Below are 15,284 nucleotides of genomic sequence, written 5' to 3' on the forward strand. Positions count from 1 at the left end.
TTATAACTAAAGCTTGCTTGCTTATTTTCCAACAACCAATCACTGGATGCGTACATTACAAAGTCACACTATGAGCCAATCAGATCTCAGCACACATTTTAGTTCCATCAAACAATTTTCTGGCTTTTGTGGAAACTAACAAAACTTGAGCATCCCTTGAAATCTGTACCAGGAGGATTGGGTCTTCAAATCAAACATTTATAATACTCACATTAAATTGAGTAACTGTAGTTTATTTTTTATTTTTTTTAGGGGGGGGGGGAGTGATTATTTATGCAAAACACGTCTGTGTCTTGACCAAAGATCTTATAGCGCCGAAGGCGCAAGATGGGGAACTCCATAGAAATTGCGAAATCGCCATGGGCGCCATTTGAGCAAGCAAACCATTGTGCAAACCATTGTTTGCACAATGGTTTGCTTACTCGAAGCAAACCATTGTGCAAACAATGGTTTTCACAATGGTTTGCTTACTGGAATGGCGTCCATGACGATTTCGCAATTTCTATGGAGTTCCCCATCTTGCGCCTTCGGCGCTTAAAGATCATTGGTCTTGACCTTAAGATTCTGACCATTCAGCGAGCGCCTTCTATCGGGTCTTCTGTAACCCATTGTTGTATTACAAAAACATGAAATCATAATTGACCAATCCACAGCTTAGTCCACATTTCTGATGGAAAGACGTCAGTCTCTTAAGACCACTCTGAATGGTTGGCGCGCGGGGTCGCATAAATTTGACATGCTACGATATATCAGGTGTTCAACCATGGCTTTGCTCACGTGAATGTCTGATCTTCATACTAGAAAACTAGACACCCCCACCCCCCAAAAAATATACAGTACTAAATTTCACCCTCCAACCCTCACAAAAAGGGGATGTCTACATAACATCAGATTTTAAACATAAGTATGTTCATATAATATTTTAGAATTTAGACTGTAAACATGTATATGTAGTGACACCGCAACAATTAACTACAATCGAACCAAGGGATTCATTATTTCTCATCAAATGTTATCTGTCAAGGGGAGATTCATGGTGACTTTTATGCGTAAATACTTAACTGACTCTGTCTCTCTACATTCTAATGCATTTCCATTCGCCGAGTTGTCTCCATAGACCTTTATCATGCTGCCACCATTTCAGTCATGTTCCCTGTATCCAATAACAGTACTGAATGGTAATGTTTTTATGCAAAAAGGAACCAGACTATTTTTCTTTCCAGCCTCGCTTTGGTTATGTTGATTTGAATGGGGAAAAAAATCAAGATTGCCGCAACATGATAATGGTCTATTCTAAAATGATGGCCTCATCAGCACCTGTTTTTACAACCAGGGGACACACAAGGTGGGGTTAGGGGCAGTAGATAAACTTTGACGTGATGTCCGGGTTTTTCCCGCTTCACTCTCTAGGTTTGGCATACTTGACCCGGTACAACCTGTTGAGCTGCTCTAAGAAGATGAAGGTGAGTACCGTGTGGGGGCCGAGGCGGGTGTAGTAGGGCGTGAAGCCCTTCCACAGGCTGAAGATACCCTCTTTACCGATGGTGCGTCTTAGTACGTCCTGTGGGTCAACAAGAAATGCTGTCAAATTTGTAGGTCCAGTGGCATATACAGCAGGGGGTTGGGGGTTGGCAGTGGGGCCCTTTTGCCCCCATTTAGCCTTATTTTCCGAGCTCAGAAGACCATTACAAGCTGTGCAACACGCACTACGCAATAAATGCACAATTTACATGTGCTTTTCCAAAAGTGTTTAACAGCAGAGAGAGGAGTGACTGGCTTTTTGCCTCGGTAGAAAAACACTTGGGAGTGACATCAACAAGAAACTAACGATTCCAACTTACAATTGCGCCAGAGTATTCCGGTTTGCCGTCAATAACCCTCATGTTCTGGATTCTGGTAAAACAAAAGAAGGGAGATGCATTGTAGTTTCAGTTACACTTTTATATTAAATTGAAGTGTTTTATCCACTTTATTTATATCCTAAAATATAAATCTCTCTTAACAAAACAAATGCAACCAAGTTAACAGTCACACAAAACTTGAGGACTGGATATATCAGACACAGTGTACGGCTGCCTTATATTTTTGATGTACAGCGGCGAGACATTGCACCAAATCTCCCCTGTACTCTACGCCCGACTTTTCTTTTATAATAACAAACTTGTAAGTCAATCACAAGTAATACAAGTGTCAAATCTGGCAGGATAAAAGCTGAAAAAAAAAACAGAACAAACAAGCCTAGTACAACTGGTCACAGAGCCCACAAAATTTGACTCATTTTAAGGTTCAACAAAGAAATTTAACGAGAGCAGGGTTTGAACCTGCGACCTCAGGACTGCCATGCCAGTGCTCTACCAACTGAGCTATCCAGCCCTATGTTGGCGGCTGCCTATTTAGTCAATTTCTTTGTTTGCAGAGGCACCAGTCAGTCAGTTTTTCTTTGTGGTTTCTTTGAAGATTTGTACTAAAAAGCCGTATCCTCTCTGACTGATCCCAGTTTGTTATTTCCCGGGCTTGCAACATTGTTTAAGTTGCTGGCATCATGACTTTGGGCGTGGTCTCCGGCTACATGGCATATACGGGTTTATGGCTTCTACAATCCTGGCCAAATCTCGCTGGGATTTATTTATGGTTCTTGGGGAGTGGTGTGGGTTTTATATATGGTTTGTATTTTAAGAACAGTTGCCTTTTAATGGACAAGGGACAAGCGATAACTCATACTTTCATTTTTAAACAAGATAATGCATTTTTTTAAATTTGGGAATAATGTTCCATTTTAAATCTGTTTATCTATACATCGTCTGTTTTAATCTAGGGCTTTATTTTTGTGTGGTTTTAATTCCTTGGGTCATCTTATGGTAATGTATTCATTATGTCTTTTATTGTGTTTTTTGTATTTTTTGTCATTACTATATCATGTTTTTTTATGTAATCCAGGGCCCCCAGGGAGAACAGTTCATTGACAATTGATGGGGCTACCCTGGTAAAAAAAATAAATCAATAAAATATATAGACAGCTCAGTTGGTAGAGCACCGGAATGGTTATCCAGAGGTGGCAGGTTCAAACCCAGCTCTGGTCAATTTCTTCGTTCAACCTTAAACTAATTATAATACACCTAGTCATTTCTAATTTCCGATTATTTCTAATTCAGAATGGCTATTCACTGGAAGTCTTTTCATGGTCTGGTCTACACAATGCGCCAGATTTAGCCCATTCGTTGCTGTCACTGGGTATTCCTATACAATAGCACTGCCCAGCTTACAAGTGACGGTCAGTCAGTGAGTCAGTAAGGTACAAACATAGAGCTATATTACACTACTAGAGCGCTAACTCCTCATTTTTGGACGCGAAGATGCTTTGAAGCCATCCTGGGCACAGACATTTTGAATTCATGTGCGTGTTCGTAGAACATGATGAAATTAGATGGAATGAATTTTGAAAGTGTACTTTCAAAAGGCGCAAGTGGAACATACGCAAACAACTTAAGCGCGTCACGACGGTTTAAAAAAAAATCACGGTAACCATCTGCAGCGGAAACGCGCACGCATTGCGCTGTTTGCGTATAGCAAAAAAAAACGCTCATTTGCTGATCGTGCGTTGCGATTTTGGGCGCATCAGCTTTGATAACGCACCTGTATAGAATACAAACCCAGATATGCAAATAGCCGTACAAAAAAAAGGTAAACAATTTCGAATATTCCATAGGTTTGTGCACAAACATGGATGCGCCCAGCAGGCATCACTTTGTACACGAGTCAGTGCTCTAGTAATTTAATATAGCTCTATGGTTACAAAGAGGACTATACGCTAGCCCTCTGCAAAAAAAAAGGATTTTAGGAGTTACTACTGTCACTCTGTTCAGTTATTATAACCAAAGTAATGTGTAATCTTACCTTGTTTTTGCAATATCTACGGGCATGGATGCGATTGTTGTGACGAGGCCGCTGATCATACTAGCCCCAAAGTGACACACAATATTATCTTGGAAGTAACCTTTATTTTGACCAAAAAAACCAAAGTGAAAAAAATCAGTATTCCAACTATGAATGACCACACCAAGATTTCACAAGTTTCAAATTGGAACAAACAACAAAGACTAATGTACTCAAGTCTCAAGTTTCTTTGTAAACAAAAGAACATGGATCTGTAGTTGTTTTTTTTTTTGAGTAATTTTTTATTTGTGATATGTTTGTGGCCTATTTTCGAGTAGGGGTGTAAGTGACGCCACCAATGTCAAAATAGTCCCCCCCCCCAAAAAAAAAAAATATTCGGCAAATTTTCTAAAAAAATAGAAAAAAAAATTAAAAATGTTGAGCCCCCCAAAAGCCAAATCCTGGATGTGCCACTGGTTTGTATGACAGTCGCAGTACAAAATACACTGTGAAGGATGATGAAGTCCCAACTTTACATAATTTTGTACTTTTCTTCATCTACGTCCACAGTACCATGAGCCTTATTTTGCATGTTCTGTACTCACAACACTTGTGCTCCATCCTCAACTAAGCTCTTGGAAGTACAGTTGCAGTACTCCTGCGCCCAAGCCCTTCATTGTGTGATTTACATACATGTATGACATACAGTGTGTAACACTGTTATGAAAAATATTCAATGAGATTTCACTTTTAGGAGTTGTGGGACCAAAAAAATGGAAAAATGTTGAATTTCAAGAAAAAAGGGGGACAGTAGGAGCAAAGTGAAAAAAGGGTAGGAAAAAGAAGACAAAATAGAAATACTTTGTTTTAGAATCAGCTGTTCTTGCACTGCTGTTGATAGCTCAAGGCAGCTACAGCCGGCTTTCACACCTGATGCACTGTGTTGCATCTGACAGGGTTAATACCTAAATGTAAATGCATTTTGACTCGCCTGTTCCCATGAGAAATTGCTTGGCTTGAGAGTAGGAAGCTAGTTGGGCAGCGTTGACCACCATGGCTCTGGCTATTGTCGGACCACATCCCTAGACAGAAGACGACGGGAAACAGTTGAATATAAATAAAATACAGGGGGCTGACATCTTACAGGAAAACCCTGCAAGAATATTCTTGGGAATCAGGTAGGGACTGAAAAACCCAATCCACATATGTGACCTGTTCTGTCAAAATCAGACTTTTCTGGGCATAAGGTCAACAATGAGATATTTGCATATTGTTAAAATATGTACATTTTCCTTTGAATAGGTGGTTTATTTTTTGAAACCGGTCATTCCTGGGCAAAATTATGCTATTTTTAAGTTCATTGTGTCGAAAAGTAGAAAACGGAGAAAATGGCCACGAATGTCACAAAACAGACATTTCTTTAACTGATATGCCTTAACAAATCATCAAAAATACTATATTAAGAGTTCAAATTAGGGTTTCAAACTTTTATATTATATTTTAGACATGTTCAAGATTACAAATATGCAAAAATTAGAAAATAAAAAAAAATCACCCCCACAGCGTTTTTTTGGCCCTATCTTATTTTCAACCTCTGCCCAGAAAGCGTCTGCTTTTGACAGAACAGGTCACATATGGCCAGGGCAGGAATTGAACACGGGTCACAATGCCAACCTGACTCCCCATGAAGAAATGTCCGTGTACATCTTGAAGACAACAGTGAGAAATGGCACTAGTGTGACTAGGAGTCACAGTGTTATCCATTGTTAGAGTCGAGGGCTTGTTTTGCATAAAGTTTATAGAGTAAAAGAACGCAACACTGGTTCACAGACATTGACACTTTATACATACAGAATAGGGAGTAGGGACATCAGGTCGTTTTGAAGAAAAATGTTGCCACAACATTTGGGAAGATTCCCATATCTGGCCATCACTAATTTTTCCCTTCAGTGACCTATCAGCCATCAGAAAGTGATAATAGGTCCTAAAAAGTCAGATTTAGCAAGGAAAATATCAGAGTGTATTTACTGAGAAAACACTTAGAAATGTTCAGACCAGTCTCACACGGTTTGTGCACAGGGTGTCAAGTGATGGCCAGATATGGGAATCTTTCCCAACATTCATATATAAGTTCAATAATTGTTTCTTGGGAATTTCATCAAATATGAATCCAACCATTTGCACAAACTCTATCAGTTTTTTTTTCATGGCGTATACTGACCCTCCATAGTGTGACGAGACCCTCTTCCTTTGTTATCCTAGCCAGGGCATTGAACACGCTGGTGTAACCTCTTCTCTCATTGACAGGTAACCTAAAACAAAATAACACACAAACACACGATTGTAAAAGCAATCAAAACAGTCCTTCCAATCACAGCTGATTTTACCTTTCTGTAATTCACACCCAGGACAAGTTCCGGACAAGTTGGAGATCATTGTTTAGGATTCTGAACAACTTCCCTGCAATCTTCCCGCAATCAATTTATCAGTATTGGCGAGTCAAGCAGTTGCTAATGAAAATTTCACTGGAGCATGTCCGGGACAAAATGCAGAGCTTCTTCTGGACGGAGTGAATGATTCCACCGGCAACTTATCTACAACTCATCAATTTGTCCAGAACTCATCAACTTGTCTAGAACTCATCAACTTGTCTAGAACTCATCATCTTGTCTAGAACTCATCAACTTATCTAGAACTCATCAACTTATCTAGAACTCATCAACTTGTCTAGAACTCATTATCTTATCTAGAACTCATCAACTTATGTAGAAATCATCAACTTATCTAGAACTCATCAACTTATCTAGAACTCATCAACTTATCTAGAACTCATCAACTTATCTAGAACTCATCAACTTATCTAGAACTCATCAACTTATCTAGAACTCATCAACTTATCTAGAACTCATCAACTTATCTAGAACTCATCAACTTATCTAGAACTCACCAACTTGTCTAGAACTCATCAACTGATCTAGAACTCATCAACTTATCTAGAACTCATCAACTTATCTAGAACTCACCAACTTATCTAGAACTCATCAACTTATCTAGAACTCACCAACTTATCTAGAACTCATCAACTTGTCTAGAACTTGTCAACTAATATCTATAACTCATCAACTTATGTAGAAATCATCAACTTATCTAGAACTCATTAACTTATCTAGAACTCATCAACTTATCTAGAACTCATTAACTTATCTAGAACTCATCAACTTATCTAGAACTCATCAACTTATGTAGAAATCATCAACTTATCTAGAACTCATCAACTTATCTAGAACTCATCAACTTATCTAGAACTCATCAACTTATCTAGAACTCATCAACTAATCTAGAACTCATCAACTTATCTAGAACTCATCAACTTATCTAGAACTCGTCAACTTATCTAGAACTCATCAACTTATCTAGAACTCATCAACTTATCTAGAACTCAGCAACTTATCTAGAACTCATCAACTTATCTAGAACTCATCAACTTATGTAGAAATCATCAACTTATCTAGAACTCATCAACTTATCTAGAACTCATCAACTTATCTAGAACTCATCAACTTATCTAGAACTCATCAACTAATATCTATAACTCATCAACTTATGTAGAAATCATCAACTTATCTAGAACTCATTAACTTATCTAGAACTCATCAACTTGAACTCATTAACTTATCTAGAACTCATCAACTTATCTAGAACTCATCAACTTATCTAGAACTCATCAACTTATCTAGAACTTGTCAACTTATCTAGAACGAGGCCCCTAAAAAAGTCAAAGTTTACTCAAATCTGAAAAAGAAGGCCAAAGATCAGAAAAATGCCTACTTTATTGAAGGTAGGTTTTTTCTAAAATTTCTAAAACAATTGTTGTGAATACCTAAATCCCCTTTTTGGGGGGCAGATTTCTTACCTGCCATCAGATGTCATTCTGATGAGAGAGATTTCTGCAGGAGTCCCAACGAAAGCTCCAGTAGCTCCTGCTGACATACCTGAGAAAACAAAGGGACAATTTTTGATAATTACACCACAAGTCAGTAAAATGTATTATAACACCTCTCCCACAGATTCTGTATCTTGATTGGCTAAGAGCGAGTCACATGGTATTTGCTATTTTTACTATCTTGCTGCGCATGACCAAAAGTACTTTACCCGTAGCAACCATAGTACTATACCATTAGCAACCAAAGTACTACACACATTGTGTGCAAAAGCATACGATGTGTGTGTTGCACGTTGCGCGTCTTGTTCCCAAGTGCTAGTGCTACGCTACACAGCTGGGTTCAAACATTTTGTGAAGGGGTAGTTTGGAAAAGTGCAAGTTAATTTTCAACTAGTTTTGTGTTCAAATAGAAGTTAGTTTTAATTGTATTCAGATTACAAAATCAGTAATCTTTTAAAATCAAGCAGAATCTGTGGAAGAGGTGTTATAAAACATATATTGACTGTTTTGTCTCGTGGCGAAGGAAAACAAGCCTCCCTCGGTGATCCATGGAGCATTCTATTTTCTCTCTGCTTCGCCTTGGGAAAAATAGAATGCTTCATGGATTAACTCGGGAGGCTAGTTTTACTACACCACTCAAAGCAGTCAATATTTGTATACAAGTGTTCCTTGTCTTTGAAAAATACTATTCTATCGAAAAATTATAGCGCACTGTATCTTTGAAATATAGTAGAGCCTATGTAAATGAACAGTCCTTACCTATTACTGCCTTCATGAAAAAGTTTGGTGGTTTCCCATCCGGCCTGCAAGGGAAAAAGTACAAAATCTGAATATTTTATAACTTGTTTCAATTCCAATAGGATTTTTTTTTAACTGTTCCAATATTGTTAGTCTCCGTTTCCAAAGGAAGTTGAGATGTGACCACTTACTAGCTGGCGTCAATGGGCTTCTTGCACAAGTACGCCCTCAACGGTAACAAAGGGAGAGTTGGGGGAGACCACTGGGCCGGGAGACACTCGAGTGGAGTGTCATGGCCTAGCGGTTCAGAGCACCGGACTCATGCTCTGGTGTTTCAGAGGCAACAGTGGCGTGGGTTCGAGCCCGGGCCCGGACACTTGTGCCCTTGAGCAAGGCACTTAACCATTATTGCTTCGTCCTTTGGATGGGACCCAAAGGTCCCGTGTGTTGTATAAGGCCGTAAAAGAATCCAGTAACACTTATCGCTAAGAGAAGGGGTTTGCCCTGGTGTTCCTGCCCTCTTAGTTATACTCCCTTGTGGAAGTCCTTAGGAGAAGAACCAACCAAGTACCAACCAGGTACCAAGAATGCACTGCCAACGATGCCTGACGATCACGCAAGACACTTTGGTTCTGTGCTCATTCGAAATAATACTAGTTGTGCATACTTCGCACAATACACATGCAGAGCAGTATGCTCACAAGTTTCGTCCCATCCATGGAGCTCTCAAAAGTGGTAAAAAAAACGCCCTCTCTTGTTGGCACACAGAGCCCAAAGGGGCTGCTAAGCAGAAACTTTTGTTCACAGATTTGCTAATATATAATACAATATAATAGCTGAAAGGTTGGCACAACATTTCTCATGAGAAGAGAACCAGAATTCGGGCAATTCACAATGCAGTGCGCCACCAAGAGTTTGCCATGGAGAGTTCATTTTTCAAGTTTACGGTCGACAAAACATGGCCCATTTGAACGAGTGTCAGTAGAAAACTTGAGCTAATTTGCTATAGATTGGGGCAAAGCGTTCTGCCGCCTTACAAAAAACTCCATATTGATAAAAAGAAAAGAAAAGGGCAAACATTATATTTGAATCACTCTTACAAACTTTCTGGCCGAAAAAACTAACAATTTCAAATGTCCCGCGGTGTAAATTTGTCGACCATCTCCCACAATACACTTGGAAAAATTAACTCTCCGTGGCAAACTCTTGGTGGCGCACTGCATTGTGAATCGCCCGAATTGGCAGACAACCAATTCCATTTTTAAAAAATAGTCACTTCACATTTTACACTGGCGTGCATTTACGGGTGGTACAGCAACTGGCTACCCTATTGAAGTAAAACACAGGTAGCCAACCCCAAAAGTCAAATCCCGGAAGTTTTCTAAAAGGCTTTATAGCTTGGAGGTACAAACTGCAACTTTCCTGAGTGCCATCTAACAGGCACATACTTAGTGACTGTGAAATCTGTATTGGTATTCCATGTAGCCTGGTTTTCAGTTTGAAATGGCATTGAAAACATTCCTTATTCTTTATCTGAAAAATTTCTAAGCAATTTGTTCCTGACATATGCAGGCGGGTTATTCACATTTCACATAACATGCAAACTTCTCCAAAGTTGTACTCCTTACGATGCTAAGCTTCAAATCAGATTACACAGATATCTTACCCGGTAACCATGTCAAACAGGGTGGTGTAGATCCCCAGCCTGGTAGTTGTGTAGGTCGCTTGACGGAGCAAACCCGCCGACAATCTGAGGAACAAAAATCAAAATATTTCAACTCTCCCTGACAGGTTTATTCACTACTGCACGACCTGACACCACAGTATGCAGCAGCTGTGGTACACTGGCCTACTGAAAGGCTCATTGCAATGGTATGAATATTGGTAATGGCTGAAATAAGTCACAAATAACTGACTGGCCAACACTGACCTGCATGTACAAAATTTGACAGAGCATAAACTCCTTTTGTTCAGATTAAGTTTTTTTGTTCGGATAATTTACCCACTTTTTGGAAAAGATAGTTCATGTGAGTGCAGCCAAGTACAACAGAAGATATTTACAATGTATCTGTTACCAGCTAAACCTTTCAAGTTTTTAAAAACAGAATCAACCCTTGGCTTGCTGTATTCAACATCTTGGCTTGCTGAATCCACGCACAATTTCTGTAGGATTTTGTTGATCTAAGCAATGAATAGAGATTTTTCGTTCCGGCTATTCGACCCTGTTGAATTCAGCAGGCTTCTCACTTTAACAACATTTGGATATTGTTAGATTTAGCAGGGTCCATACAAAATACTTTACTTTGGCTAGAAACCCTGCCAAACGCAGCAACATGTAACACTTGTCGCTCAGTGTAGCAAGATCCATCAGGTCAAAAGTCTCAAGGCTAAACTGCCTCAAAGTCTGTGGTCACTGAATGTGTAGCAGGATACAACTGTGGCATTGTTCAATGGGACTAGCTCTTATTGTTTCAGAATCGACTGTTTATGTACTGGTGTTGATGGCTCAATACAGCAAACCCTTTTCACACTAGAACCTCTCAACCCAGGTTCAATTCAACCCTGGGCGAATCCAGTGCTGCCCCGGGTTGAGTTTTTTTTTATTTTATTTTTTTAACCCCGTGTTCAAGCCCTCATCGTTTTACACTGGTTTCGTGCAAACCCAGCCTAACATGCTCAGTTACTACTGTTTTGAACCCTTGCGAGATTTTCAACCTGAGTTGAAAATCTCAACCCTGGTCTGGAGCAGGGTTGAAACTTTTCAAGTGTGAAATGCCGCAAGTATTCAACCCCGCATCAACCCCGATATGTGTTAAGAGTGAAAAGGCCTAGTCCCACAGATTTTTTACACCTGTAACACTGTGCGCATATTGGCAGGGTTTGGGTTTAGGAGAGTTGGGGTGGATAAAATGTTTTTTTGAGCAACTTTACCCGTTGTACATTCCAAAGAACCCCTCGTTGGATATGATAGCTTTGATGGCATGGCCGCTGGTTTTGTACATTCTTGATCCCCCGCCCTCACCTGTTGAGTTTTGAGAAAATTTGTCACTCAGAAAGCAGAACATTTCTGAGAAATTCACATATTTAAACCATAACCCTCCTCAATCCTCTAAAATCCTCATGGCGGTTTTAGAGTATTTTGGAGGCTTGAGGATGAATGGTGTTTGAGATACATGAGGATTATGGAGGATTGAGGATGAATGGTGTTTTAGCACATGAGGATTTTGGAGGATTGAGGATGAATGGTGTTTGATAAGGAGGAGACTTTTGGAGGATTGAGGACGAATGAATTTTTTTGAGGCAGGACTGTCTGTCTATTTTGAAGGATTGAGAAGCTGGGTATCCTTCATTGGAACATTAGTGCAAAATTTTGGAGGATTGAGGATGGTTCCTAGCAAAATGGGCCTCGGTTAATTAATGATGAACTTAGACAAATTTGAAATATATACATGAAAAAAAAGAAGATTGTATCTTTTCCAAATATTGAATTTGGCTTTAGATCATTTCCATTCAATAACTGTTTTTGAGATTCAGAGTTGTTTCCTGTTCTACAAATATAATTAATTTTAAGCACAGGATTTATGCAACCATTGTGTGAACAAGATTGTGATTTTTTTTATAATTCTTGATAAAAGTGGGAGCTCTGAATCAAATTTAACAACATGCAACTGGAAAGTAACAAAAAGATTTTACAAGGCTTTATGATGAAAGGTTTGCGGAAACACCATGTGCGAATAATTTCTCAACTAAGAGAATGGTTCTGAAAAGAACCAGAGGTATAAACCCGACGTTGAGAAATTATTCGCACATGGTGTTTCCGCAAACCTTTTATCATTTAGTATCTCCACCATGCAAAGCCTCACATCTTACTTACAAGGCTTTGCAATGTGTTTTTCAATTTTTAATTGAGGAAAAAAATGAGGGAACCAGCTGATCCGAGAAAAATGTTCATGCCTGGTTTAACCAGACTTGCTGGTAGGTAAGCAAAGATATACCTACCAGCTACTCAGTGGAGCAAAACTTACCACTCATTTGCATGCGATTCTTCACCAGATCCAAGGGCTGTACAAAGACAGTTGCTGCCATCCTGCACAAACACAATGACAAACAAAAATACACACAAATTTGTCAGACGAGCTGAGATTCAGGTATAGGCCTAATGACGTTTTTTTTTTAAATTGATGAAATAGCACTTATTTAGTATACAGAAGGAACACTATTCAGAAATCATAAGTTTTTAATAGCGAAGGCATTGTGTTTACTGTTTTTCTTATAAGAACAGGTTCCTAAACTACATTATTACCATACTTTCCCTCTAATTGCAATTCTAATTCATTGCCAGCTATTTTGGTGAATCCAACTGCATAAAATAATAAAGTGGAATTTGAATGCAACTTTAACCCTAACTGAACTTAACCCGTCAAAGCCGAACAACAGGTTTTGTTGAAATCTGATGGGATAGCTACAGTACCCTAAAGTTATAGTCTTCTACATTGGGTTTGGCACACCTCCAGAAACTAAGTCCAACAGTGTGTGTTTACAATTTCCCATGTGGGTGTTGGAATTTGCCAGGATGGGTATGGTTCCTTCCTACTCCTAGTAAATTATGATAGGGAGTTTATTTTTATTTATTTACTTATTTATTACTTATATATTTAAAGGGATCTCCAGACAACAGGAGTTAGGGTAAAGTCGACGGCGATCGTGAAGTGTAGGGCCCCTGTTTTATTTTGTTCAAATGAGAGTCCAAAATGTTTTTTATTGCTCAAAAATCACCTTTACAATCAAAAGCAGACTTTTTTCAATTCTAGTGACACCCGTTTTGCAATTTTCAACATATTCTTGGGGTAGAAATCACGATTTTCCTGCGCGGTTGGTACCTTGCGATTCAGCGCGCCGTGCGTTCTCACGGTACATCGCGCGGTGATCGCCCTCTTCATTTTCGGGTCGGTGTTGTCGCTGCGCTGTTATCGTCATTTTACCCCCAATTGTCCCTCAAAAGATCAAAACCCTGCCCTCTAATCTATGACATACCTGTTTATTGAGAATGTCGCCAACTGGTTTGGTAGGTCCAATAATTTTAAAGTGGATTTTGTTCCCTTATAGGAACCGGGCCCTACACTTCACAATCGCCAAGTCGACGCACTCCCGGACCCCCCCCCCCCCCCCCCTAAACAAAAATTGTTCTTTCCAAGTTTAGAAGTAGCTTTTCCTTCCATTACAGGAACAGGGTCTGCAACTACACAGACGCCCGAACTTGACCAAAACAAAAGAGAGGCAAACAAATGTAAAAAAAAAAAACACGCAATTTTTTTTAACGAAATGAATGCAATTAACATTTGTATTGCTAACAAATCTTACAAAAGTAGACGTGGTAGACGGCCTTTTCGATATTGTAAAACTTATGTCATGAGAGAAATATTATCTGCAAATAGCCGCCTAACTATCTGACAACTTCAACTTACCCAGCCAAACCTCCGAAGAGGAATTTTACAGGTTTGGGAAGCTGCACGGGTGCCGCTGGTTTTGCGTTCGTGGACGTCGCCATCTTGAAATTGCATCCCCGGTATTATGTGATTTGGAACGTACAGTTCATGCTGCGCCCTTAATAATAGGCCTCTCTAACAATACAAAAATTGTGCCCCTCTTATCTCGCTCTGACCATACCATACTTGTGGGTGATGTTCCTTTCAGAACACATCACCCCACTATTTTAACAATAGAAAAACATCACCCCAGAAGAGGATCTTTAGAAAAAGGGATAAAAGGAACACAATGCTATCACCCCACAAATTGGGCACAATTCCATCTGACCATGATCTGACTGGGATGAACGAGATTGCAATCAGTAAATCGTTACTTGCCACCCGACTTGTTATGTATCATGACGTTCATTCGAAATGTATTTTCCAGGTTTAACCCATTATGTTTTTTGTGCTAAGTATTTGTACTGGTTTTTTTTCTGTAATTCTCAGCAATTTCAAATAAAATTTCTGAATGTGATGTGACACATCATGAAATATTAATGGTCGAAGTTTGAGAAGAATACATTTGGTATTTCGCAACTTATTGGTCTAAACAAAGAATGCATTGAGCGTTGACCCATTTTGATTGTTATTCACGGTTGAAACACTAAGTTGATTCGGTAATATCATTTTGTTGTTTGACGAGTTCTCATGAACTTGTAATGGCGATATCATAGGCGCAGATCCGGGAAGGGGGGGGGGTTACCCCCAAGTCTGTCAAACACTTGGTTTTTCCATAGGAACTCAAGAAAAAGTAATGCTACATCCCACCCCTTCTCTGACACCCAAAAAAAACAAGTGTACTGTTCATTTGCCTGTGCCCAAAGTACGGACAAGCCATGGGTTGGGGAGGAGGGGGGGGGGGGGTATTTGTACACTATCATGTAATCACGGATCCCAGACACCAAGATAAACAGTGTTAAGCGCTAGTACAAATGCACTGGACTTGTCTAGACGCACGAGTCCGGGCATTAATGCCCGTTGGCGCGTAATCGCGAACTTTCAAAGTGTGCCATTGTGTTGTTTTTTTTTGCATGACATCTAAAATATTCATAAAACTGTAAGTAAAACTACTCCTTATTTAAGATATAATTGTTCCAAGATTGTTAAAAATAAATACTTCAGGATATAACAGATGGTATTGTGCAGTTTTTCTCGTCATAGATGAAGTATTTACCCGGGAAATAAACGTCAAATGTCGAGAA

The 15,284-nt window shown here is 39.4% G+C and overlaps 1 protein-coding gene across 1 annotated transcript; it reads right to left on the reverse strand.

Moving 5' to 3' along the window:
• Positions 1-837: 837 nt before the first annotated feature.
• Positions 838-14,146, reverse strand: LOC119745932 (mitochondrial 2-oxoglutarate/malate carrier protein-like). Its single transcript, XM_038222615.1, has 11 exons — positions 14,020-14,146; positions 12,580-12,641; positions 11,486-11,576; positions 10,221-10,304; positions 8,576-8,619; positions 7,787-7,865; positions 6,095-6,185; positions 4,865-4,955; positions 3,895-3,994; positions 1,842-1,893; positions 838-1,561 (listed from the first exon to the last, which is right to left on the reverse strand). Exons 1-11 carry the CDS (start codon positions 14,100-14,102, stop codon positions 1,400-1,402), a joined length of 939 nt encoding a protein of 312 aa, XP_038078543.1. The 5' UTR covers positions 14,103-14,146; the 3' UTR covers positions 838-1,399.
• Positions 14,147-15,284: the final 1,138 nt, after the last annotated feature.

Source organism: Patiria miniata, unplaced genomic scaffold (assembly GCF_015706575.1).
Source record: "Patiria miniata isolate m_02_andy unplaced genomic scaffold, ASM1570657v1 HiC_scaffold_7, whole genome shotgun sequence".
Taxonomy (NCBI): domain Eukaryota; kingdom Metazoa; phylum Echinodermata; class Asteroidea; order Valvatida; family Asterinidae; genus Patiria; species Patiria miniata.

Coding starts and splice junctions, on each gene's coding strand:
- LOC119745932 (XM_038222615.1), bottom strand. CDS start 14,102: ATGGCGACGTCCACGAACGCAAAACCAGCGGCACCCGTGCAGCTTCCC. Junction 8,620..10,220: donor CTGTTTGACATGGTTACCGG/GTAAGATATCTG, acceptor TTTCCCTTGCAG/GCCGGATGGGAAACCACCAA. Junction 1,894..3,894: donor GTAGATATTGCAAAAACAAG/GTAAGATTACAC, acceptor TTGTTTTACCAG/AATCCAGAACATGAGGGTTA.